This window comes from Rhodnius prolixus, unplaced genomic scaffold, assembly GCF_049639745.1.
Source record: "Rhodnius prolixus isolate KJV_2025 unplaced genomic scaffold, Rpr scaffold_6, whole genome shotgun sequence".
NCBI lineage: Eukaryota > Metazoa > Arthropoda > Insecta > Hemiptera > Reduviidae > Rhodnius > Rhodnius prolixus.
In genome coordinates this window covers 9,874,291-9,901,508 of record NW_027411634.1, presented here as the reverse complement: position 1 = coordinate 9,901,508, position 27,218 = coordinate 9,874,291, and the positions used below count along the sequence as shown (strand labels likewise).

Here is a 27,218-nt window from a genome sequence, read left to right as displayed (position 1 = left end):
TCTTTCGCTTTAGATAATTCAGCATTAATAAGTTCAAAATAGATTCTTTTTTCTTTTACTAAAGATTGTTTATAATGTTTTCTAGCCTCAACAAAATTCACTCTGTGTAAAATATTGAAATTAGATTTTTTATATGTTTTAAAAGCTTTATTCATTAATTTTTTCTTAATTTTGCAGTTATAATTAAACCACGGTTTATTTTTTGATGGCGGACTATTTAAAAAATATTTCTTTTCTTGTATCATGCCACTTAATTTTGCGGAGGAGAGAATCACGCTTTTTAATAAGTTATCCATAAAATCTGGTACATTGTTTGTTCCTTCAAATGAAGATAAATTTTTCAAGTATAAGGTTTTATTAGCATTATTCCAAACAAGTCTGGTTGTAGATAGGGGTTGTGCGGGAGTATTTATCGGGCTGAGCAAACCAGTTTGTGAACTAGAGATGTGAAGAGTACATGGCAAATGATCAGAAATAGTAATGTTGTCGGATACAACCATATTAGTGATTAATGGTAAACCTAATATATTACTCCAAATCAAATCTATGACACTATTACCTGAATTACCCAAATATGTGAATCCCCCTTCCTTATCACCATTACTTCTTCCGTTTATTAAAAATAGATTATACTTTTCCATTAAAGAGACCAATTTTGTGCCCTTATTGCTCACCATACTATCCATTGATGATCTATGCGGATGAAGAAAAGTGTTTTCAAATATTTCCGAAAAGCCGTTATTCATGTTAGCAACTCGACAATTGAAGTCACCTCCGATATATAAACTACAATCTATATAGTTGAGCCAAATAGTGTATAATAGTGAGTCTAATTTTGAAAGTACCTGATCAATATCGATATTAGGCTGAAAGTAAACATTTCCTACAATTACTTTAGTGTTTTTAAAATGAATTAAAATAAATACCCAGTTGTTTGTGACACTAATACAATCATATTTATAGCCCTTTTTAATTAGCACAACCAAACCACCACTCGGCCGGCCTACCCTATGTTCCCTTACTGCAAAACTAAACAAGTGATCGTAGTGAGATTGTAAAAAGCAGCCTAGGTATTTTGAATCGTCTGAGAGCCAGGTCTCAGTTAAACAAACAATATCAAAGCTCCTAATATACTTTATTTGAAATTTTTCTAAGCTAAATAGATTAGAGAACCCATTAATATTCCAGAAAAACATTTTGAAATTGCTATTAAAGTTATAATTAATAATATCATTAACTTTATTATTAACAATACGTTTTGAAACTTTAATTGACTTCGTACCTTGCTTCATAAGATTACCCTGACCTTGCGGTAAATAATTGTTAACATTTTGATTACTATCCGGGACCGCTACTGAAGATGTACCACATTCTAACAAATCCTTAGGTGATGTTATACCGCAGCTATGGGGTGGCCGAAGAGTTGACGGGGTGTTTACTTCTTTAAAAAAGAGCGCAGAGACGATTGCAGAGTTGAGGAAGTAGTTTTGACTTTTCTTTTCTTCACAATAGAACCACTTTTTTTACTAGCCTCAGAGGTGTCCGTTTCTATTCCACGGTCATCTCCTGAATAATCTATCTCGGACAAAACTTCCGAATGTTTAGACAAAAACCTATGAATATCATCAACTGAGCGTATAAACATCACTGGGGACTGGTCATTTTCTCTAGCCATAATTAAATTGTTCTTTGTCCAAATGTAATTTAATTTACATTTGTGTTGAATACTTTTCAGCTGTTTAAAAAGCCATGCATTGTGCGGCGACAAAAACTCAGAAATATATATTGGCTGAGAGGGAGCCAAATGCAGCAAATCAGTATTGAGAATATCTTTCTTGACACGTTTCAATCTAAGAAATTCCAATTTATCTAAATTCCTTATAAATTTTACTATAATTGGACCATTTGGTAGTTTAGATTTGATGCGGTAGCAAGAATCTATTTTAAATTCATCAAAATTAAAATCTATTGCCTCACTTATTTGTTTAACGATAGCCATAACTTGCTCGTTTTCTTGATGTGGAACATTATTGATTTTTATTCCATTGTATCGCACAAATTGTTCGGTTGTATTAAGCTGTTGTTTCAGAGAAACAATTTCCCCTCTTAATTTTTTATTTTCCTTTTTCATGCCAATAATGTCATCGTTAACTTTCTTGAAATTATCATTTATTTTTTTATCGATAACATTAAAATCTTTGCGTAAAAGAATTATTTCGTTAGTTAAACATTCCAATTGTTTAATCAAAACAGTCAGATTAGGAGAGTCTACGTTACCATTGGCTGTCCCCACTCCAGTAGCTCCGTTATCCATCCCTACCTCTTTCACCTGGCTTTGCACTAATAAAAGATTTAATAAATCTAATCTTTTTTTATTTTATTTAAACTGTTAATTATGACGTTAGTAATTATGCAGATTATAAGATTCTTACGTCAAAAGAAAGAGCACTGAAAACTGTATAAATCAGTCTAAAAAAAACTATTTAATTTACTATTTAACCGCACTTAAAACCCCAACAAATACAGAGCACAAATGCCACGACCACTCAGCACGGCGACTAGATGTGAACTCGTATGTCTTTTATATTGACTGGGCATTCCCCTCATTGTTGTTTTTATATATATTTATTTATATTTTAGTTGTATATTTAGTAAATTTTATCTACATGTAAATAGTGATTTTATTGTTATTTATTTAATGCACTACAAGTTGACTCTTTTAAATTAAAAGTTACCCGCAAAACGAGATGCAAGATTATCTGGTGGATTGATATGTAAGCTGTGTTTTAGCAACCTCACGGAGTTAGGCAGCACCGTTTGTTGTTCTTGCAACGAATTGTTTCTCTGAATGATAACATGCTATTATCAAGCAAGAATAAATAACATTTAAACTGAAATTCAAAATAAGTAATTGATAATAAAGACTTACCTTATTTAAGGAATATCCATCAGCATCTCAACAGATCACCAGTCCAATAGCACTTGACACTTGACACTATTTAAAATAATTCACAACACTATTCGCACAAAAACTTATATAACGTACTAAGTATAACTTGAACACAATTTATAAAACCAAAATTCACTTTAACACGCACTAATATTCACTTAAAAAATCACGTTAATAAAGAGATATCAGGAACGAGTTAAAGATGGCCGCCGGTAACTGGCCAGGCAGATCAGATGGTAAATTAAGGTTATCCATACAGTGTGACCAACCTTTTTTTTCTTTACTTTATTAGTTATTAGACTTTTTATTATAAAATTTTAAACTCAAAGAAATTTTAAGTTATAAAATTAAACTATTTACATTAATTTACTTAAATCTCTTTAATATTTTAAAGTCGACTTTAAAATAAATCAATGAAATAAAATACTTAGTTCGCTAATTACACATTAATAAGTTACATTCCATTTTGGTCGAATGTGAATCGCAAATAAAGAAAAAACCAAAACCAAAAGTACTATTGGACTGGTGATCTGTTGAGATGCTGATGGTTATTCCTTAAACAAGATAAGATTTTATTATCAATTACTTATTTTTAATTTCAATTATATTTTTAACGTTCTTGCATGAAAATAAAATTAAATAATCCTAGTAGGTACTTAAGGGCATGTTTTGTGCGTAGGTAATGTTTTTGAATTGTAAAACAAAAGTTGCGAAAACGTAAGCAGGAAATACTGAATCATACCTAATTTTTAATTTTCATTCTATATTACAAAATAATCGAATAGTGATGCCAACAACTTGAGAACAAGAACAATTTCTGAAAATGCCGTTTTTTCTCATTTTTGGCAACTATTTTCTCAAAATCTATTTAATCTTCATTGTTGCAAAAAAATTACTGATATAAAGGAGGATTTACCCTATATTATACAAAAAATTTGGGAATTTTATCTTTTATAGAAAAAGAGAAAAAAATTGTCAAAGTTAGGTGTTTTTCAGCTTTACGCTTTTTCTGTGCACTTTTTGACGATCAACCCTTATACAACTGCCCTACCGTTTAATAGTTTTATTAGTACTTCACGCTACCTAACCAAAAAATTTTTATTTTTATTTTGTAAGTACAATTTCGTTACACCATTGTCTGTCCGTTCATAACGTGATTCAATTATCTTCTGTAAAGACCATAAACCTCTTCTCCAACTACGGTACATCTGTTTTAAGTTATTGCTAGATTACTGCCACTCTTCTTTCGACATAATACGACACAATTCCTATTCTTCCTGCCAATGTTGTCCGTAAATACCACTTCTTACGATTTTAAGAAACCGTAAAATGGATATCCAGTGTAAGGCATAATTCAAAATTTAATTTTTAGAAAATGGGACAGTAAACATGATTGAAATAAACGGTTTCGTTGTAAGCAGTCTTCTAGCAACATAAATTTTAAAAAGTATTAGGAAATGTTTTATAATTACCTCAGTTCTTTTAATATGGTATCTTACCTGCAACAGAGAAAATAAAAAAATTACTTTAAACGATAAAAACTAAGAAAAGAATTTAGATTATGAAATTTCAAAAAATGCAACTGTACGAGGGTCGTTTGAAAAGTCCGTGCAAAAATAAAAACTACTTAATTTTTTGGGGTAAACCTTTTTTATTTTTCAACATAGTCTCCTTTTAGGCTTATACACTTCGTCCAACGCTCTCTAGTTTGTTGATCCCTTCCGAATAATAGGATTTGTCCAAGTCTGAAAAATAGCCATTCGTTTCTGCAATCACCTCCTCGTTTGAATAAAATCTTTTTCCCGCCAGCCATTTCTTCATATTGGGGAACAAATAGTAGTCCGAGGGAGCCAAGTCTGGAGAATAGGGGGGATGTGAAACGAGTTGGAACCCTATTTCCATTAATTTTGTGACCACAACTGCTGAGGTGTGAGCTGGTGCGTTGTCGTGATGGAAAAGGACTTTTTTATGGGCCAATCGTGGGCGTTTTTCTTGCAGCTCGGTTTTCAAACGGTCCAATAACGATGAATAATATGCACCTTTAATAGTTTTACCCTTTTCCAGATAGTCGATGAGGATTATTCCTTGCGAATCCCAAAAGACAGTCGCCATAATCTTTCCGGCCGAAGGAACGGCGCAGATTCCCCCTTGGTAACCCATTGTTTAGATTGTTCTTTGGTCTCAGGAGTGTAGTGATGTATCCATGTTTCATGCAAAGTGACGAAACGACGCTTAAAGTCCTGCGGATTCTTCTGGAACATCTGCAAACCGTCCTTGCAACACTTAACACGATTTCGTTTTTGGTCAAGCGTGAGCAATCGCGGCAACCATCTTGCGGATAGCTTTGTCATGTCCAAATGTTGATGCAAAATATTATGTACCCGTTCATTCGAGATGCCCACAGCACTAGCAATCTCACGCACCTTCACTCTTCTGTCATCCACCACCATATCATAGATTTTATCAATGATTTCTGGAGTAGTAACCTCAACAGGGCGTCCAGAACGTTCAGCGTCACTTGTGCCCATATGGCCACTCCGAAAATTTTGAAACCACTTATAAACTGTTCTAATGGAAGGTGCAGAGTCACCATAATGTTTATCAAGCTTCTATTTAGTCTCCTGAGGCATTTTGTCTTTCATAAAGTAGTGTTTAATCAACACACGAAATTCTTTTTCGTCCACTTTTTTGAAAATCACTCGACTTCCTCGATTCAAACGAATGCCAAACACAAAGAAATAGACCGATCTGGCTGAAACTTGGTGTGTGTTCTTCCAAGAGATGCTACTAACTAAACATAACCTCGATACGCGCCAGTGGTACTATCTCTCTGACTTTGCACGGACTTTTCAAACGACCCTCGTAGTACAAATTAATGTCAATTGTGACAAAATATACATATTACAAAATATATACATCAACCCTTGTAAAAAGCCTAAAGAATGGGGCATGTTGGGTTAAATCTAACATAAATACCTACACGGTTTAACACTTTAACTAACAATAATTAGATAATAAAGGATTATCCGATGTAAAACTGGTTAAGCTATACTATTAACCCTGAATAATGTTTTATTATAATAAAATATCCTCGGTGATGTCCTGACAGTTGATCAAGTGCAAAACGAAATTCCCTAAGGATTTCAAGAGTATTACAGCTCCCTAAGGGGAGTAACTGTATTCACAAGAGAATGAGGGGATAGCCCTAATACTGACATTGATTGATATGTACCGCAATCTTGCTGTATATATGGTACAGTATACATCTATTTATATGAGCATTAGCATTTCATTCAGTTTATCTATTCTAGCAACATTATTTATGTATTTGTATAACAATAATAATACTAATGCAAATTACATTTTAAAATTAGAAGAGTCTAACCGTAGACAAGAGTAAAAGAGAATTTAAACAAAATAATGAATAAACAATATTTTAAAAGGAACAAAACAAAAAATTCAAAACAGAAATACAAACCAACATGAAAGAATTCAGAACCAAGATTTGTGAGATATCGTATTATCCTAAAAAAAATTTCTATTCATTTTTAGAGATTATCTCTCAGTACACAGACTGTATTTTCTTATTTCAGAATATAAATTTGACTAAATTTGTAAATATGTTGTGGCCCGCGTGAATCTTGCCTGTAGCATCCAATTGGCCCGTGTTTTAATTGACACCCCTGGTTTAAAGAATAAAAACCTCTCTAATATAAAGCTCTTAAATCCATTCGACAAACGCAGTACAACTTCTTGCTTAATGTCAGAATGTGAAAAAAAGATGGTTAAACCCTGAAGAATCGTGAATAATCTAAAAACATTGGGAACTCTATTTTTTTCTCAATTCTGTTGAAGTAACTCAAAGAGATTTGTGTGAAAAGATATGTGAGGAAAACACATATCACATGAACTATATATTTGTGTTGAAGCTTTTTCCAAAGTTCTGTCCTTACAAATCGCAAAAAGGGAGATTATAAATGTACAGGATTAACAGTTTCTTTGGGAGTATATACCAACAGTCCTAGTAAAATAGAAACTCTTATCTCTCTGGAGGAAATAACGTGAGAACAACAGTGATTTCCACGAGTATATGTGACCGAGGGAACGCAATTAATCATTTAAAACACTTAAGGTGAATTTGCTGCTTCTCGAAATACTCCAAGCCATCATTCCAAGTTACTGGGAACTTGTTTGACAACAATGGTCGAATCAGAAAGGGTGGAACAAGTCTTTGTTATCCATTTTGAGTACACTTTATATGAATAGTAGTAGTATGGCGGCGAGAGAAAGGTTAAAGTGTAGCAAATACCATCGTTGACGTCGCCTAAGCATGAGAATGTTGAGCAAACATGGTGAAGAAGACACAAGAGTGACAACCGCATACACGTAAAGGTAGACAATGTCTGATAATATAACCTTCCATTCTCAACTCTCTAGTTGTTTATTATTCTCATTATCTATTATTCTTCATTTTGTTTACAGAACCAAAATGGAATAATTAATTATAACCTGTACAAACATGATTGTTTTTTCAAAGCTTTGCATGTAATAAAAGAAATCTAAAGTAATATTATTATTAATGAAAACATACTTTGAAATCTATGGTTATTTAATTATTGTCACTTTTTATTTGTAAATTTGTGTTATGTTTTTAAGGTGCGACAAAATCTAGTGCCCGAAGTCTTCTTTATGAACTGCTGGGCTTCCGACAATGTTCTCTAATGGGCATCTACGAGAAGTGAGCTTTAAAAAAAAACTCCTTTGCGAACAACCGGACGACTTTCATTGTTAGGAATGGCAGAAGAGGCAAAGATTAGAGTAATTAGAAAGAGTAGGTTGGAACTGGTGATATTCAGTCTTTAGCAAGTTGTTGAACGAATGGGATGTTGAGGTCGTTGTGAAGAGTAAGGTTTGGTCACACAGAAAGGAGCGTCGACTAGGTATCTGTCGGAGTAGTTTTTTGACTAAAATGTTTGTACTGTCCGAATGTTTATAGGTTTGGCTGAACTCCACAGCTCTAGTCCGTAAGTCCACTGAGGTTTGAGGATAGTTTTATATATATATATATATATATATCAACCGTTTGAGTTCTATGGACAATTTGGTGCGTCTTTTGCTTAGACCAGGGGTGTCAAACTCAAAACACAGGCCTCTTGATGCAACAGGCAAGATTCACGCGGGCCACAACATGTTTACAAATTTTGCCTAGTTTTCCAATATGTGGATTCAGAGGCTGAGAACAGATAATCTTCTTTAAAGCAGATAGATGTTTATCCAGTCAATCTTGATCTGTAGGTCGTTTTATTTAAGTTCATAGACGGAAATAGTTGCTCACACAAAGACATACTCCAAAAATAACATAAAATTTGTACAGCAAACATTTTTGGATATTTCTAACCTAAATAAGAATATATTTTAGGAATTCCTACTTCGTCTTTTAAAACCGAATCATTCTGGAATTCCACTGAGAGTAGACATATCGCTTCTAAACGTCGCCGGAAGTAGCCACCATCGCGTTTATACAATCCCACAGGCCCCCAGGAAAGTTTCTGGGCCACGGGTATGCTCGACTTCAGTAGTTAAAGGAAACTGGGAATTGTGTGTACGATATTGCCTCGATCTCCTCTAAGCGCTATTTCCATAAGAAATTACCTCGGACGCCACCAGTTTGACACCTCTGCTCAAATAGATTAAGTAATAAAAATATCTCTGTATGCTACAGAATAAGGAAAGAAGGAAGGAAAATATTACCTATTCTTCCTCCGTCTACCCCCATACTTGAAACAGGAAAAGGGGAGCCTAAGTTAAGAGTCCATACAATTAGCGGAAACCGGTTACAGGGTACTGCGGATAAACTAGAAGATTTGGCGATTTATCTCCTTGTGCTTTAAATAAACTTGAGTTCTTATAATTCTTCCAGATGCAATAATCTCACAAAGAGAAATCTTTACCTCCACCGAAGATTCCTATCCTGAGGAGTAAAAGTAAGCTGTAAAACGACAGCCAATTTTAACCTATTGTTCGGAAATAAAAATGTATTAACCAGAGAAAACGAACAAGTAAAACGAAAATAACTTCTGCCTTGAAAAAAATAGTTCTTACAGAAGAAATTAGATACTCTAAAGTAAAAATATAAGTAATAGTTATCCTCACTTAAATTGAGGAAGTTATACTACAGAGACGTACAATGATATCGATACGCTGTACTTCCGTTCTTCGTTTATTTGATTCTAACTTCCCTCATTCTATTGCCTATTCTACTCTGGATACTACACCCTACAAGCCTGACCTATATCCTGCAAGAAAATCTGTCAGATGCAGGACGAAATGATGATGGTTCCTGTAGAATACTACTTAGAACCACTTTAGAAGGTTCTACCGTACATCTAATTCAAGTTTCTTCAACTAAACCCACTTATCAAACACATACGCTGAAAATTCTGCTTCGGTTAGTTCTATTCTATGTAGTTGTGTAAGCTTCCATTACTAAACCTAACAGCCAATAGAAATATGGCGAACGAGAGAAATATCTCTCTACCTTGTTCATTCTTCGACATTTCTATTGATTCTAAGCCTGTTCCTTAGAAGGAAGGAAGGAATAAGTTCTTTCCTTTCAGCTAGAATTCTGAAGCTGGAAGGAGGAAAAAAGATAGGAGAAACATCCGGAAAGAGAAAATCTGGGGTAAATAACAATATTTTTCTAACGTCAAGTGAACTAAGAATATAATCTACTTTTCTGAGATACCATGTTTTCATAAATTGTTCAGTATTTGTAAAATGTTTTTCCTTTTTCTTATCGTTTCTGAGTACCAACAATATCAACCATCATCAAAAAAGATCCTGTTTAACTTGGGAATTTTCTCAGAGAAAATATAAGTGTTTCAGCTCGGTTTTTCAATTGAAAAATTTTGGAGCTTGGACTCTCATTGCCAAGAATGTGTTTAGCGAGGATATTACGAGAAGAATCTAGACAGGGGGAAAAGTATGTTAGAAATAAGCTTGTTCCCAGACTCGTATAAGTTCACAATATACGATAATATTACAGGGCTTCGAAATTTAGCCGCTGAGCTTTTAAAGCTCAACAGAACTCTGCAAGGTCAACCAGTAAGTATTGTCCATAGACCTACATCTAAAGTGGAGTTCAATGACGTATTCATATTTTCCACTGTTCTTGAGTGTCGTCACTTAAATTTTTTTTTCTAAAATCATTACTTTTTTCCAATAAAAATGTTATAACTCAGAAAGTTTTAGTCCAAATTCGATTCTGATGGCACGGTTAGAAATACAGATAAATTTTCTAAAAATTGATATCATTTCGAAGTGCAATTTGTAACCTTTGACTTCCTTATTTTAAGACAGCCTACTTTAAAAATTGACTACTGGTCCATCTAAAAGAGTTTTCAATGAATTAAACAACTTGATAAACTAACACTCTTGAGTTCTCGTGAACACGTTTTCTTGCAAAACAAACGTAATTTCTCGTACGAAGATAAAAGGAATCCTGGAAAATGATATACCGTTTGAAAGCCCATTAAACAAGGAAAATTTTATAAAAAGTGCCAGCACCTAGGGTCTGATAATGAACACATAAGGGTCTAATGAGTTTTCTTCAAAAATTTCGATTACTTTTATTTTTCCCAGTATCCAGGAGGAAGATTGAGGCTGTTTGGAGAATAACTTATGCTTCGAAATGGTGTCGATTTTTAGAAAATTTATCTGTCTTTTTAACCGTGTCATCAGAATCGAATTTGGACTAAAACTTTCTGAATAATAACATTTTTTATTGGACAAAAGTAATGATTTTTAAAAAAAAAAATTAAAGTGACGTCACTCAAGAACAGTGGAAAATATGAAGTTGGCCAACACGTCATTGAACTCCACTTTAGATGTATTAGCATTTTAAGGGGAACAAAAACCTCACGACTGCCATAAAACTGGGAAAACTGCCCAGTATCAAAGAAGAAAGAGCCGCTCGAAAAGTCTATGAATGACTTTCAGGCAGAGAGAAACCTAAAACTCGCGATCAAGATTGCAATGACTATTGGATGATGAAGCAAATTTGCTGAACATGGACACAAGTTAGTGAAGCAGGGAAAAACCATGGACGGGAGATGCTTCGGCTAAAGAAGATCGAGGCGCAAGACGCCAAAGAAGAAAGAACAGTATTCAGTTTTCAATTTTAGAGCAAAATCCTTTGAGTCCTCGTTCTTTTTTGGTTTCAAAGACCCGTCCAAATAAAATAAATAAACGAAGCAGTATTTCAATATAGCAGTATAGAGTGATATTCGTATATATATTCCCAAACGCTTCCATTTCTGCATCCCATATATACCGTATCCCATATCCCATATGAAATCTCATATAAAATAAATATTTAACTTAATAAAGATGTCTGCCTTTCGCTCTTTATATTCTTTTATTTATTTAACGCGTTTCAATTATTTTTTTAAAATTTGACTTTATTTATATTTTATTTATGAAAATTGTTCTTATTTATTTATGCTTAAATATTCAACTGAATATTAATTATTTATTGTACAGGAGTGAACTGAGTTCAGTTTTCATTCATGTTCAACATTTTAATAATTTACTGCAATCGCTTCAATAATTCAGAATAATAACTCTAAACTTGACCGAAAAGGCTTACCGCTGATGTTTAGGTAGCTTGTTGAATTTACAATATTAAACTAACTTGAATTTCGAAAATTGTATATTTAAGATAACTTAAAATTTTGTTACGAATTATTTATTTATACTGATGTTTATTGGATATAACAATTATTTTATTTATTTATTAAACTTCGAGTGAATTTTATTTCAGTAATCCCTGAAAATAATGAGCCAAAATTTTAAATTTAGTGAAATAGTTCAAATTTAAATTTAAAGTATAGTTTTTTTGGTAGATGGACATAAAAACCAGCCTGAAAAAATAAGCATTACTTATTCGAGGCCGGCAAAGCTAAGAGGATTGTGGTAATGGGTTCGAATTCGGTCTAAGCCTTGGATATTTTGGTTAATATGAGAAATTTACAGTAAAATATGCTTGCTATCCGCCTCTATCCACGACACCTAATTTGGTAGTTGGACATAAAGCCTAACTGAAAAAATAGGATAGGCAATTATACTTACTTTGTTTAGCGATTGATTGCAGACAAAAAGAAATCACCGGTATATGGATAAATGAATGATTTTTTTCGGTAATCATTAATTAGAACAAATAAATATTTCAATTGATATAAATATGGATGCTAAATTAAAATGTATATAAAAAAAACGGTTTGAAAAGGGGACGAACTAAGAATACAATAAATCAAATTAAAATAGAGACATATTGCGTTCCAAACGATTAGTTTTGCCACCAGCTAACCGGGGTAGAAAGGCGCCATCGTGTGCCATAGTGGTGGTACCTACCACCAGGAGAGTATCCTCACCATCCTGGGGAATATAGGTGGCGGAGTTGAAGGTAGTATTGGGCGGAGGTTATAGTATCGAAGTATGGGTGTGAGTTTTAGAGGTACCAGAGTCCTTTCGGTACATTAAACATTATATATATATATAATATCCACGGATACTAACAAAATATTGGTACCCACAATGCTCACATAGTACACAAGTGACGTCATACTCCGCCTGTTTGTCGACATAAATAATACAATCTGTGTTATAAACAAAGTTGTTTTAAAATCAGTCATCTACATATAATTAGATTTAAAAAAAATGTTTTTTTGACTTGAATACGTCTTTAAATTTACTATCATATGGAGGCAATCCAAAAAGCCTAATGATAACAAAATCGGGGGATACAGTTTGGCAGTATTATAGTTTCGAATCTATCGTCTACATCCAAAATTAAATTAGACCACTAGATAGCTAAAGGATCAAAGAATTCCTTACGATAAGCGAGGACTGTGACGCATCGCGCGCTGTGGAGAGGGAAGCGCCGCCATTTTGAGATCATTTTGCTGCGTATCGAGATTTGCAATTTGTATAACTTTTGACTCGGAGAAGCTACGATGTTCGTTTAAGTTTTAATCGTCAGCTGTTGTCACAATCTATTGATTGTATATAAAACATTAGTGTAAAATAGTGACAGTGAATATTATAAGATGTTAGAATAAAAAAATATCAAAAATATATAATGTCGGCCTATACGCGTCGAAAAGCCAAAACCAAATACAGAGATAGTATACGGTTCTCAAGAACAATCGAATGGTAATAATAAAACACCATATGACCGAGTCAAGCTGTGCCGGGAACGAAAATGAATGAATGCGGCCGAGCGGATCAACGACGGTGTCAGTACATCTGCAACTGGGGCGGTTGAAATTATGCAAGTGGTTGATGAAATCGTTTCTACATCGACAACGGACTGTATAGGCATAGATTGTGTTCGATCGTCGATTTGTTTCCTTGATTTCATCCTAAATACATAAATAAAAATATTTTATATAAAAAATATAACCCGTTACGTAAACGTATTCACGTACAACACACGGCCGTGACCATGACACAGTCACAGTTTTTTTTTTTTTTTAATTTGATTTGAATTTTACACCAGCGCTAGCTGCAGTAAAACTACCGTCGGCAGTAACTTATAGAATAGTCACTATTCTAGGAGAGCAGTTAGCCCCCCCTAAGTAATGTCAGATATAATTATGTACCTCTCTTCAATCGGAGGTGAGAAATAAGGCGAAATTAGCAACGTTTAATACACATGTAGTATCATCTGGAATGTGGCAACATGATAAATGGGGGACAAGAAGGTTGCAAAGAGAATGTAACTGTAATGCACTTTTTTTTAAAAATTTATTTGATAATTACTACGGCTGGAGTTTACAACATGATAATTACCGAGGTGAGAAATTCTCCAGTGGGTAGCACTCTACATGAGATTAATCAACAACGCACCTAGAGGTCACTAATGCTTAAGAAGTCTAGAAAGATTGCCCATGTCAAGAATTGCATGGAAAGAGAGTAGACGAACTAAGGAGATTATGATATGCTGATAAGATGCTGTGGAATTTCTTGTAGAGGATTGAGATTACGTTGGCCATGAGGTTATTATTAATGGTTCGGCTAGTAGAAGACGGCATTGAAGGTAATACGGAAGATTTTTGCTTCCAGATTTCTGCTTGGAAGAACCCCCATGGTTCAACTTTGTCGTAGGTCTATATATGGGTATAAGTGAAGAGCATAAAAGACGCTAACTTTACAGAAATAGTCTTTATCTGTCGCCTCATAGGGTCTTATGAGCTTCCTGTGTTGTGAGTTCATTTCTTGTCGCTTAAGTTCATCGATGAACAGCCCAAGGTAGCGGGACGACATCAGAGGTTGGGAGAGAAGTTTAGTTATAATATTGAGGAGGCAGTGTTAATTTTCGAAGATTGAAAGTAATAAGGTGATGCTTACTTCATTTATTTTTATTTTCCATTTTCAGAAACATTTTTCTCAACTTTTAAGGTTATTCTACATTTATTTCTGTTGAGAGATTACTGGGTCATGATCAAAGAAGAGAACCGCAATGTCATCAATGTGCTTGGATAAAATAGCCTTAGCATCGATAGGGATATATGCAGTGTTTACTATTAATCAACAGATGGCCTAGAACGGTACCTTCCGTTGACACCTGCTACCGATCGACAAAAAGAAGATTCAGAGGGCTCCACCCATTACTAGAAATGTAACGATTTCAAAAAGGTATGACTTAAGGATGAGGTAACGCTTAAAGATGTGTACAGTCATCGTTTGCTATTTTTAAGACGGTTTGTGTTACTTCTACAGGAAGTTCATTTCATCAATAAGGCTTCAACGTCAAATAGGGCTGCTATTTGCCCTATAGGCAAATAGCCGTATCCTGCGCCAGGTCATACCCGATGGCAGACCATTGCTTCTTTACAACTACGAAGCGGAAGGCGATGATTTCGTTTAGTAAGGTTTCTCATTGTTAACACTCGTCCAACTAGCGCTGCACTTCTTTAACTATTACGTTAAAAATGGATTTAGTAAAGTGGCAGAATTCAGTAAAAAATACATGTTAATTCCCAAGTTTTCGTTGGTTAATATACAGGTTGTTCATTTTAAGACGGCTCAAATGCATTTTATGCTTAAACGGTTAATTTGAGCTAAAAATGGTAGAGGAAAAATTTGAATTAGTTGCCCGTCACCTCTAGTTTCAGAATATGTGACTTGATTTTAGATTCCTGCCCGCATACGCGACTGACTTGCGACCAAAAGTGAGGGTTCGCAGTTGGTCCCCCATTTTTATATACACAGTTTTAAAGAGTATAAAATGTTATGAAAGAAACCGGAAACCGCAATTCGATATCTTCAAAATTAAAGGTGCTAAGCCATTTAAAAATCTGGTATTTATTAATCATATTTCAATATTTTAACTTGCTATCAAAGAGAAAGAAGAGCACGCGATAGGTCATTTTTATGTATTTTTTCATCCCCTTTCTACTAAAATATTACCAAGGCAGAAACGCTAGTATTTTTCTTAATATCGGGAAATAAGTTGTTTTCCGAGTGATTTTTCTAAGAAAAATCAAATGTTAAGAGCTTTAGATGTTCTCAAGCATACACAAAATGGCTAAAAATTAATTTTACATCTGTTACAAACAAGAAGGTTTAATAATTATTTGGTAATTTTGGGAGAGCTGCGTTTAATTACCAAAAAAATTGGAAACCTCCTGCCACATATTTAAGTGGTCAATATCTTTCATATAAAGGATCAAACTTATTCCTTAATTTAACAAATAATGCACTTTACTGAACTTGTGAAGCATGTACTGTGCCTTCAAAGGTGCCTCCTCAGATACAGAGAGCAGTTGATAACCTCCTGGCTAATCTGGCTTGAGAGCCAGAGGAGAATAGGTACTATTTAAAGCCAAGTATATGGAGTAGTGGCTATGAGTATGGACCAGTAAATGGAAGATCCTCAGTACGAATACTAGTAACAAACTTTAATATTAAGATCTTGCCTAATAACAAAGAAGACTTGGTTTTAAATGACCAGTGTAAACAGCATCTCGAGGCACTTAGATGGAATAGGGGAAATAGTGACCCCATTATCTTCAAAAGTATGGTTAGTGTGACTAAGAGCATGAGCAGACTTCTGTAAATGTTGCCTCAAAAGTGATTTGGGTTAACGTTTGGTCGGTTTTATATTCCATATTAATACGTGGAGTAGCGATTGCTGGTAGGACACATATATGTTGAGAAAAATGAGTGATAATTTGACTGGACCAGCAAATGTCAGTTATATCAAAAGTTTTATCAAACTGCCATTTTTTTTTTTAGAAATAAAAACCTTTAACCTGACTGGTTCAACCATGAAATGAATGCTGAAGGGCCCAAATTTTGCTGAACATCACCATTGTTTAAGTTCAGACAAAATTTAGAATTTTTGAGAAAGTAAAAAATGTATTCTATTTTTTTGCAGTAAACCAAAGAAACAAAAAAAAATTGATACGAGAACTTGGTCCAAAATCATGGGACACCTGCGGGCCACTGTTGAAGGCGCATAGCCGTTCAAAAAACGTTCGGCTTGTAAAGAAAGACAAGTTTTTAAGGTTAACTTGAAAGCTCCTAGAAGCTTTCTGGCAACCATTTCCACCATCAGATAGTGAGCTGAAAAGAGGCTGCTTGGAAAAGAAAATCTCAGAGGAGCGTGCCTGGATTTAAAAACAGGGCTTCCAGCCTATAAGTCTATAGGCGACTCCTGTAGAACCCATTTAACAGCCTTCAATCGCCCGAAATTGGCAGCTAGGATTCCTCCAAATTGCACAGTAGGACGTAGAGAGTATAAATAACTCTTTATACGTTCCACTCTGCCTTATTTTCATCCTGAGCATTGTGCTGTTTGGGGGGGGGGGGAAACCTAGGTAAACCTAGGAAACCGATCAATACGATGTCCTGTCACTAACATATCAAATTCTGACATTATTTATTACAATAGCAATATCACACCAGCAAAAAGATGACAATGACTGAGCATGTCAGTAACAATGAAATTATTGTTTATAGTTCTCCCCTGTTTGGATAAAAGTTGTGTTGTGTCATACTATGTAGCAGGATTATGGTACCAGGCACCACTTGCTAGTGTGATATGGTTCGCGTGTTATCACATCCTTCTACTACTAGGCAGGATACCAGCCGTTCATCGGATGGTACCTTACCTCACTACTAGACACGCTATTTTCTAATCACCTATTACTGTCGCTTAAGAGTTTTTATTTCTTTCTACTCCACCACCAAACCCAATACTATTTCGTTTTATTTATGATGGGAAGTGTTTCCCCCAAGTTCGTGCACTTGTTTCAAGTTAGCATTTCTTTGATTCCATCGTATCTAACACTCTAGCTGGATAAGAAAATTGGGGAAACATGCACCAATTTTTAGCATTCAATAATTTTATCTAAACCTGTTATGTTTCGATATCTGGTTCAGTTTTGTAATTTCTTAACATTCAAAGATGGGAAGACATTAATATTTTAAAATAAGGATCTATTAAAAGTTAATAGATGAGACAATTAATACGACCTTCTCGTAAATTAAATGTAAAGTTAAAACTTAGGAACAATTAGTTTCTTAATTTTTACACTTCTAAAGCTCAACTTAATCCAGCGCTGAAAATTCAATCACCCTATTAACTTTCAGAGAGTTGGCTTAACGATTGGTAGCAAAAAAATGAGAATAATGATAATATTGAACATTTAGAGAAGTATTTTCCACCTTCGTTCAAGTAGCCATTGCTTGAACTTGGTGAAAAGAATAATAAATAACCTTCAACATTTATACAATAAAATTATTAATTTTTTATTGTGCAAAAAGGCTCACCAATATTTAGCAGATAATTATTTAATTAAACAGTAATAAAAAATGTGAGGACAAAACCAAATCTATCTGCGATATTTGGGCAAAGAAGTGGAGGATTAAAATGAACCCACAGAAATGCCACGTTTACTCTCCGGCGGGGCTCCTGTCCACCTGTCCCTTTTCAACAGCAATCCTCTTCCTTCTACAGATCTGGTGCGCTACCTTGGGCTCTGCATAGACAAAAGACTCACGTGGAACCCACACACTAGACTTAAAAGGACAAGCAATGACAAAACGTGCGAAACTACTTTACAGACTACCTTGGACGACGCTCCAAATTACCCATTGAACTCAAACGCTTAATACTATCCTGAAACCTATGTGGGACTTACAGGACTAGAGCTGTGGGGTTCAGCCAAACCTACAAATATACGGACAGTACAAAACATTTCAGTCAAAACTCTTTCGACAGATAGCTGACGCTCCTCTCTACGTGGCTAACCTCATTCTTCACAACGACCTCAACATCCTCTTCGTACACCAACTCGCCAAGACTAAATATCAAAAATTGCAAACTGCTCTCTCTACTTGCTCCAATCCTCTAGTACAGTCTCTCGCTTCCTCTGACATTCCTAATAATCCTCCTCGCCGACTGAATCGCCAATCGCCCCGCGACTTCCTCGCAGTATGATGGCCTAAAAACCATTTCCTGTAGAAAGTGCTACCGCTGGGCAGTTTCTTTCCTCCTGCCTTTCACGCCTCTACACTTCAATCTCCCTATTTACTTATTGTAAAGTATATTATACAGATTGTAAATAACGAAATAAAAAATAAATAATCTGCGATATTTGAGACGATATTTGTGAATCTGTTTTGAAAAGGCGACATTTTGTACAGTTTTCACTAAAAAAATTCATTTGATTTTATAAATATTAAAGCAGTTAGATGATTAAGAGTATAAAACATCCTTTATATACGCTTTTCTGCATGTACAGCACTATAATATGCATATAATTCTGTAAAGTATAACAGCAAGAGATGATGCAGCATGTTTTCGAGCAGTGGTCGCACACAACAACACAGTTTGGACTACTGGTATTGTTTGCTGCCAACGTGTGGATTGGATACCAAAGCTAACTTTAATTATCACGGAAATTGGATAACTTTTCTGTAGGCTGGAGCCGCCAAGCTTTTTTTAGAATCATCGCCTACAATTCGAACGATATAGAGTTTAGTCTGGATGTTAGTATCCGCTTTGACATTTTAACATTTCCCATCACTTCCGCTGTGTCACTGATCCACGCCCACATCAACGCCAGGAACTCTTTTACCCTGTACTATACAGGAGGATTATACGATTCTGTGCCATGTTATGATGGTTAATGCTTTCATTTTTTTTAACGATTTGTCGCTGAAAGCTAGTACAGCTTTTTTTTTGCATCACCAATTACTCTCTCTTTCTTGCTTTTCAGGCATCAACACCCGCAATATTTACTGGATATGTTCACCAGTAGGGCCCAACTAGATCTTAAAAACACCAGAAAAGTTTTTTTCCATTCAGAACAGTCTCTTGCAAAAATTCATCTCTAATTTAATAGTTTTTATTCTGCAACTCTTTACCTCCATCTTTAATCAATAAACCAACAATAGAATCATATAAAACTGAATTCAATAATTATTTAATGCAACTATTCAAAGATGGCGCCAAGTTATATTTAATATTTAATTTAATAGTTGAATTAATAACCCAAAAATTATTATTGTTACATAATTAGTAAACATTTGCAAAGTTCTTTTATTTATTTTAGCACACTCCTATTCGCACACCTAATTTCTCCTTATATATTTATAATCAAAACGAGCATAGACTACCATATATTACGTATATGGCGTACATGTAAGTAGATAACACTAATATTTACCTTTTACATCTATGAAACATGGAAATTCTTAGTTAAGTACTTAGAAGCTCCTGAGGTTTGGAAGATAGGGAGGCCTCGGCAGCAAACAGCAGGTAGATGGGAACTTAAACAGACTATGGAGGCGGAGGAAGTGAGAAGGAGAGTGCGAAGGAGATTATAATCAAGGTTAGATCCACTAAGTAGAGGCATTAGAGCCAGTCAGGAGGAGAGAGATTACCTAAGTGGTTATGTTCACGAACAACATGGAGGGTGGAGTTGTAGGAGAAAACGTTGCAAACTAAAAGAAACTTTTATCCAATACTTAATTCTCTCCACCCTTTAACTAAATGCAAATCTCAAGGGTCTATACCAGAGGTGTCAAAAGTGGTGAAAATAGAAAAAATTGCTTAGAGGGAGATCCAGGCAATACCGTACATCCAATTCCCAGTATACACGTGGCCCAGAGCCTTTTCTGGAGTCCTGCGGGTATGTATAAACAGGCTGACTCAGTTCCGGCGACGTTTGGAAGCAATATGTCCTGCCACACTCAGAGGTATTCCAGAATGATTCGGTTTTAAAAGACGAAGTAGGAATTCCCAAAATATATTCTTACTTAGGAGAGAAATATCCAAAAATGTTTGCTGTAAAAATTTTGTGTTATTTTTAGAGTACTCGTAAGTCCTAGTGTGAGCAACTATTTCCGCCTGTGAAATTAAATAAAACGGCCTACAGATCAAGATTGACTGGATAAACATCTATCTGCGCCTTATAAAAGACTGTCTCTTCTCGGTCTCTGAATCCAGATATAGGAAAGCAAAGGAAAAATTTGTAAATATGTTGTGGGCCGCGTGAATCTTGCCAGTTGCAACAAGTGGCCCGTGGTTTAATTGAGTTTGACAACCCTGCACTACACCATAGCCATGAAGAATGTCTCCTGTTTTCAAAAATAGGCTCAGAAAACTTATCTTAGACAGGCTTTACCAAATTATATACCGTGGACGGAGCCAACTAGCAAACATACTTTACTATAAATTTCTTATATTAACTTATAAATAATATAGAAGGCCTAGAGACCGGAAATTGAATTCAGTATCACGATTCATGAAGACGTCACGCACTTAACTTACAGACGGACACTTCAAATCGTCCATAGAACTCAAACGTTTAATATGCAACACTATTCTCAAAACTATGTGCACTTAGGGACTAGTGCTGTGGGATTCAGCCAAACCTACAAACATACGGACTGTACAGACTTTTCAGTCAAAACTACTCCGACAGATAGTTGATGCTCCTTTCTGTGTGACCAAACCTTAGTCTTCACAACGACCTCAACATCCCATTCGTTCAACAATTTGCTAAAGACTGAATATCACCAGTTCCATACTACTCTTTCTAATTACTCTAATCTTTGCCTCTTCTGCCATTCCTAACAATCCTCCTCGCCGATTGAATCACTTAATGGGCCTCGAGACTTCCTTGAGGTCTTAAGGTCATCAAACTGAACAGAGTGCTAGCATTGGGCTGTTTCTCTCCTCATACTTTTCACAGATAAATGAACTTTTTTTTTTCACAGACGTTTCGGTAAATTTTTAACTTCTTTAAAATGAAATAGGTTTCTTCAGTGTTTTTTGTCCGTTTATTTACTCCATCACGAACTGTTGAATAGTTATTAAGGTAAAAAAGCTGACCCTTCAAAAAAAGATAGGTTTAGGCAAATATTAGTCAATCATTTAAATCATTTAAATCTACCAAGCACATACTATCTTATACTCAAATCATATCTCTCCGACCGATTCTTCCTAGTAACTCAAGGCTCTTCTCGATCATCTATTCTTCCTGTCCTTGCTGGTGTACCACAAGGTAGCGTCTTAGCTCCTCTTCTCTACACAATCTTTACAGCCGACTTACCTTCAAATCCCAACACCTCCATATACACCTTCGCTGACGACACTGCCATTCTCTCCACACATACTGATCCTGTCTTCGCTATCCGCTCTCTACAATCTCACCTTCACTCACTAGAACCCTGGCTACAAAAATGGCGAATAAAAATCAACCCAAAAGAATCCAAATACATAGTCTTCACACTCAAACGAACAACTCTTGGACCTGTCTTCTTATATAACACTCCTATCCCACCAGCCGACCATGTGCGGTACCTTGGACTGTACCTAGACAAAAGACTAACTTGGAACCCTCATACGAGACTTAAACGGGCTGAATTACACAAACGATACAAACTCCTTGCTAGACTACTGGACAAACGCTCAAAACTAACATTACAGAACAAGCGTCGACTGTACACTTCCCTTCTTGCTCCAATATGGACTTACGGACTTGAACTTTACGGGACAGCTAAACGATCTAACATCAACAGATTACAAACACTCCAATCTAAAATACTCCGCCGCATTGTAAACGCTCCCTTTTATGTCAGTAACCACTCCATACACACAGACCTCAACATTCCATTTATACCAGAACTTGCCAAAACCCGCTACAACACATTCCACCAAAAACTATCATTTCACCCTAATCCTTTAGCTGCAAACCTATTCTCAACCACACTTCCCTCCAACCCACGAAGACGGCTGAGGCGCCGTTGGCCCCGTGACCAACTGGTAGACTAATGATGGTCATCACTGGATGATCATCATTCATGATTGCCACGCCATTTTTATTGTACGCACAGCATATTTACTTATTGTACTGTACGAGTGCAGGTGTAAATTTCAAATAAAAAGTTAAAAAAAAAAAAAGTGTTAAATCTGCTCATGCGTAGATTTCTAAGCATGGTGTACTAAATTAACGAGAGAACTACATTTTTTTTTACAATTTATTAAGATCACGGATATTGAAAGCAATTGGAGGCCGAGTCCAAAGAAGATTAAAAAATGATCAAAAAAACCGTCTTCACCCTTGAACTGGAAGTTCCACGAGGAGCATCGTTCTATTTCTTCGCTTAACCAAACAGAAACATTTAGCTATAAAACGAACGCAAGATAGCATCCACGATGTGCGTGTGGATGTCAGACAGTTGGTGGTAGCCAGGATTGGAAAGGGAATTGTAGAGAAGAAAACGTTAGAAAATAGAATCGTGCCAAGAGGCAGGTTTTATCTAAGGTTGCTACGTACTTATGTTTTGACACAACTGTCAAGTTATTCTTGCTTCAGGTTCTTTTAAAAGTGGCAAAAAATATTTCTTCCGGTAAATAGAAAGTGTAAATATTGTTTGTTTAAATTGTACTTAGAATTTTTTTTTTTTATTTATCCTTTTAATTTAATTTACACCTGTACCTACAGGGTGGTACAATAAGTAAATGTGATAAGTGTATATAAACAAATAACGTGGCAGTCGTGAATGACGGTCATCCAGTGATGGCCGCCATTAGACACCCAGTTGGTCACGGGGCCAACGGCGCCTCAGCCGACTTCGAGGATTGGAAGGTAGCGTAGTTGTAGACAAGTTTGCAGCTAAAGGGTTCGGATGAAGTGAGAGTTTTTGATGAAAATTTTTATATCGAATTTTGGCAAGTTCGGAGATGGGTGGAATTATGAGATCTGTATGGATTGTTTGGTTGCTAACATACGAGGGTCGTTTGAAAAGTGCGTGCAAAAATAAAAACTACTTAACTTTTTGGGGTAAACCTTTTTTATTTTTCAACATAGTCTCCTTTTAGGCTTATACACTTCGTCCAACGCTGCTCTAGTTTGTTGATCCCTTCCGAATAATAGGATTTGTCCAAGTCTGAAAAATAGCCATTCGTTTCTGCAATCACCTCCTCGTTTGTATAAAATCTTTTTCCCGCCAGCCATTTCTTCATATTGGGGAACAAATAGTAGTCCGAGGGAGCCAAGTCTGGAGAATAGGGGGGATGTGAAACGAGTTGGAACCCTATTTCCATTAATTTTGCGACCACAACTGCTGAGGTGTGAGCTGGTGCGTTGTCGTGATGGAAAAGGACTTTTTTGTGGGCCAATCGTGGGCGTTTTTCTTGCAGCTCGGTTTTCAAACGGTCCAATAGCGATGAATAATATGCACCTGTAATAGTTTTACCCTTTTCCAGATAGTCGATGAGGATTATTCCTTGCGAATCCCAAAAGACAGTCGCCATAATCATTCCGGCCGAAGGAACGGTCTTCGCCTTTTTTGGCGCAGATTCCCCCTTGGTAACCCATTGTTTAGATTGTTCTTTGGTCTCAGGAGTGTAGTGATGTATCCATGTTTCATCCACATTGACGAAACAACGCTTAAAGTCCTGCGGATTCTTCTGGAACAGCTGCAAACCGTCCTTGCAACACTTCACACGATTTCGTTTTTGGTCAAGCGTGAGCAATCGCGGCACCCATCTTGTGGATAGCTTTGTCATGTCCAAATGTTGATGCAAAATATTATGTACCCGTTCATTCGAGATGCCCACAGCACTAGCAATCTCACGCACCTTCACTCTTCTGTCATCCATCACCATATCATGGATTTTATCAATGATTTCTGGAGGAGTAACCTCAACAGGGCGTCCAGAACGTTCAGCGTCACTTGTGCCCATATGGCCACTCCGAAAATTTTGAAACCACTTATAAACTGTTCTAATCGAAGGTGCAGAGTCACCATAATGTTTATCAAGCTTCTCTTTAGTCTCCTGAGGCGTTTTACCTTTCATAAAGTAGTGTTTAATCAACACACGAAATTCTTTTTTGAAAATCACTCGACTTCCTCGATTCAAACGAATGCCAAACACAAAGAAATAGACCGATCTAGCTGAAACTTGGTGTGTGTTCTTCCAAGAGAAGCTACCAACTAAACATAACCTCGATACGCGCCAGTAGTGCTATCTCTCTGACTTTGCACGGACTTTTCAAACGACCCTCGTAAGTCTCCTATGGGGGTTCCAGGTAAGTCTCTTGTCTAGGTACATTCCAAGGTACCGCACATGGTCGGCTGGTGGGATAGGTGGTATGATGTAAGAAAACAGGTGGTGGAGTTTGTCGTTTGAGTGGGAAGACTATGTATTTAGACTTAGTTGGGTTAATTTTTATACGCCAGTTTTCTAACCAAGGTTCTATTGAGTGAAGGTGGGACTGTAGTGAGCGTACTGCGAGGATAGGGTCAGAGTGTGTGGAGAGAATGGCAGTGCCGTCAGCGAAGGTGTAAATAGAGGTATTAAGGTTAGAAGGTATGTCGGCAGTGTAGATTGTGTAAAGAAGAGGAGCTAAGACACTTCCCTGTGGTACACCAGCAAGGACAGGATAGATGGAAGAGTGAGTAGTGCCTTGAAGAACTTGAAAGAATCTGTCAGAGAGATAAGAGCTGAGTATGAGGTAATAAGAATAATAGGAATTAGAAAGTAGGAAGCAAATATGTTAACATTATGAGTAATAATTTTTATTAATACTTAATTTTAAAAACACAAAAAAAGTAGACGTCTGTCTGCAGGTTGAAAGAAATCACCCTTCAGCCGGAAGTAGATGTTTTAAAGCAGAATTATGGTAATAATAATCAAATACAATAATTTAAGCTCTCTTTTTGTTCCTTAACTTTTTTAAGCAAAAAAACCAATTTAAGCGGAAAAATTACTACTTTCTAGATCCAGATAAATAAAACTAAACTACTTCAAAGATTTGACAAGAAAAACAACTGCTCATTCGATCGCAATTCCTACCGGAAAGAAAGGCAGCTAGTTTATTACTGGAGAAAGTATATTTAACGTTTATTAATATCACCAACTATAAACTTGGCGTAGTCCAAATCTTATGACTTGAAACCTTGTCTTTGGGAGAAAAAAAAAGGAATAAAAAAATAAAAATATAGCTGTAATAAAGGGTTGGTAGTAATAAAAGAGCACAAAATATTTAAGGGCCAAAATAATGGGTACAATAAAAAAGACAATTTTCTCACGATTTAGTGTTCAAGTTTTTTCTACCTTCGTCTCTCTACGAACTTGAAGAAAAAGACGCCAAATAATCTACTCAGACATTAATAGCATCTTTTTTTTTGTCTTTTTAGGAAAAAAGATAAGAAAATATTCAAAAAGAAGTTTAACATAGAATTCCTATCTAAGATGGCAGCAATTACTCACTACAAATACTTTGACAAGATATTTCTATTGTGCGTACTATGAACCCCAAAAATAAGAATGGAAATGAGTCCTTCATTGCCTAAAAAAAAGATGAAAGAATGTAGGAAACTAATTAGGGCCATATGAAATATAGCAGCCTCTTTGTATTAGTTCAGAAGCGGAATACGAAAGGTTAAAATTTAAAGCGCTACGTAAATTATTGTATTCTGGGTGGGGAAGTTTGACGTTTGGCGATAGCTTAATGAATTAAAATGGCGAAAACCATAGACAGGAAATAACAGAATAAAATCTGGTTGTGAAGAGTCACACCAAAGTTGTAACTCACCAAATTTTGCTTCGAACTCCCGAGTGTTTGAGCCATAATTACTTCTTATCATCCCCTCTCTTTGAGATGTGGCTACTTAGTACGCATCTTGAGGAGCTCTTGGATAGACAAGATATCTAACTGCTGACTTCTAGCAAAAGCAAATACCGAACGGAAACTGATAGCTATCAAAAGCAAGCAGCAGGAAGGTCGTATACCTTGGCCATAACTTGAGGATTGAAAAGTATAGTCTTCTTCAGTTGATTATAAAAGGAGAGAATTGTAGGACGTCGCAGTGTGGAGAGGAAGCATCTTTTCTGGGCTGAGGAATAGTCAGAGATTGGACGAGCATACGGAGCGCGGTAGAGCTCTTTCACGCTCAACTTTCGGGAAACCGGATATGCTACATGGAGAAGAAGAAGAATCACTGTACAAAATTCAAAAAGTAGTTTTGCAGCAAATCATCAAATACGGTAAAATCAATTTATTAAGGTGGTACTCCTGGTCAGCCTTTTTATTTTAATTTTTTTAATATAGAAATTCAGTACCATATTTGATTCTTACTAATAATATACAGGTGGAAAGCAGGTACAATAAACAGTAATCGTACTTTGGAAGCCTTAGAACCAACCAATAGTAACCTTATTCGAAATATGTTCGTAACTTCGTAATATGAAATAAATTCGAAGAAGACCGCTGGAGCCATTTTTTATTAATTTATTTATTTATTTTGGAAAAATCTCATATAACTGAAAAAGTGGATTCAGTCAAGTAAAAAACTCTTGCTTTATTTTCCTGGTTAAGTAGAAACTTACTGGCAAGTATAAATTGCCGACAAAATAACGTAGAAGATAAAACAAAATAATGTCGTTGTAATGTAAAAAACAAAAGAAGGTAATTTAAGAAAAGCGTAGGAGGTAAGGTTATAATTAGAGAGTTGTATAGATCCATTTTCTAATAGATTAAGATCGATATCCAGGGTAAAATTTAAATTAAATCACACAAGCATTTATCTTAAAAATCTAATTTTAGCTTCAATAAAACAAAAAACAGATAATAAAACATTTACTGTTCATTTTCTGACTGCTAAATATCAACAAGAATAATGAGCGAGCAGCGTTTTTCAGCTACGCTCTACTACACACTGGTTCACTACACCTTGACAT

The 27,218-nt window shown here is 35.6% G+C and overlaps 1 protein-coding gene across 13 annotated transcripts in view; it reads right to left on the bottom strand.

Annotated features, from left to right (window-relative positions):
- The window catches only part of LOC141460413 (protein couch potato-like), a 650,649-nt gene that overhangs the window by 449,220 nt on the left and 174,211 nt on the right, over positions 1 to 27,218 (bottom strand). For 8 of the 13 annotated variants that reach the window (XR_012461990.1, XR_012461988.1, XR_012461991.1 and 5 more), the window contains exon 2: positions 4,423 to 4,449. The exons of 4 other annotated variants lie outside the window; for them this stretch is intronic. Coding sequence is in view for 6 of the 9 variants with exons in the window: in XM_074140384.1 (XP_073996485.1) it covers positions 4,423 to 4,449 (27 nt within the window). In the remaining 3 variants the exon portion in view is untranslated. Of the gene's footprint in view, positions 1 to 2,277; positions 2,576 to 4,422; positions 4,450 to 27,218 lie in introns of those variants that run through there. One more of the 13 variants, XM_074140389.1, reaches the window with a different exon arrangement.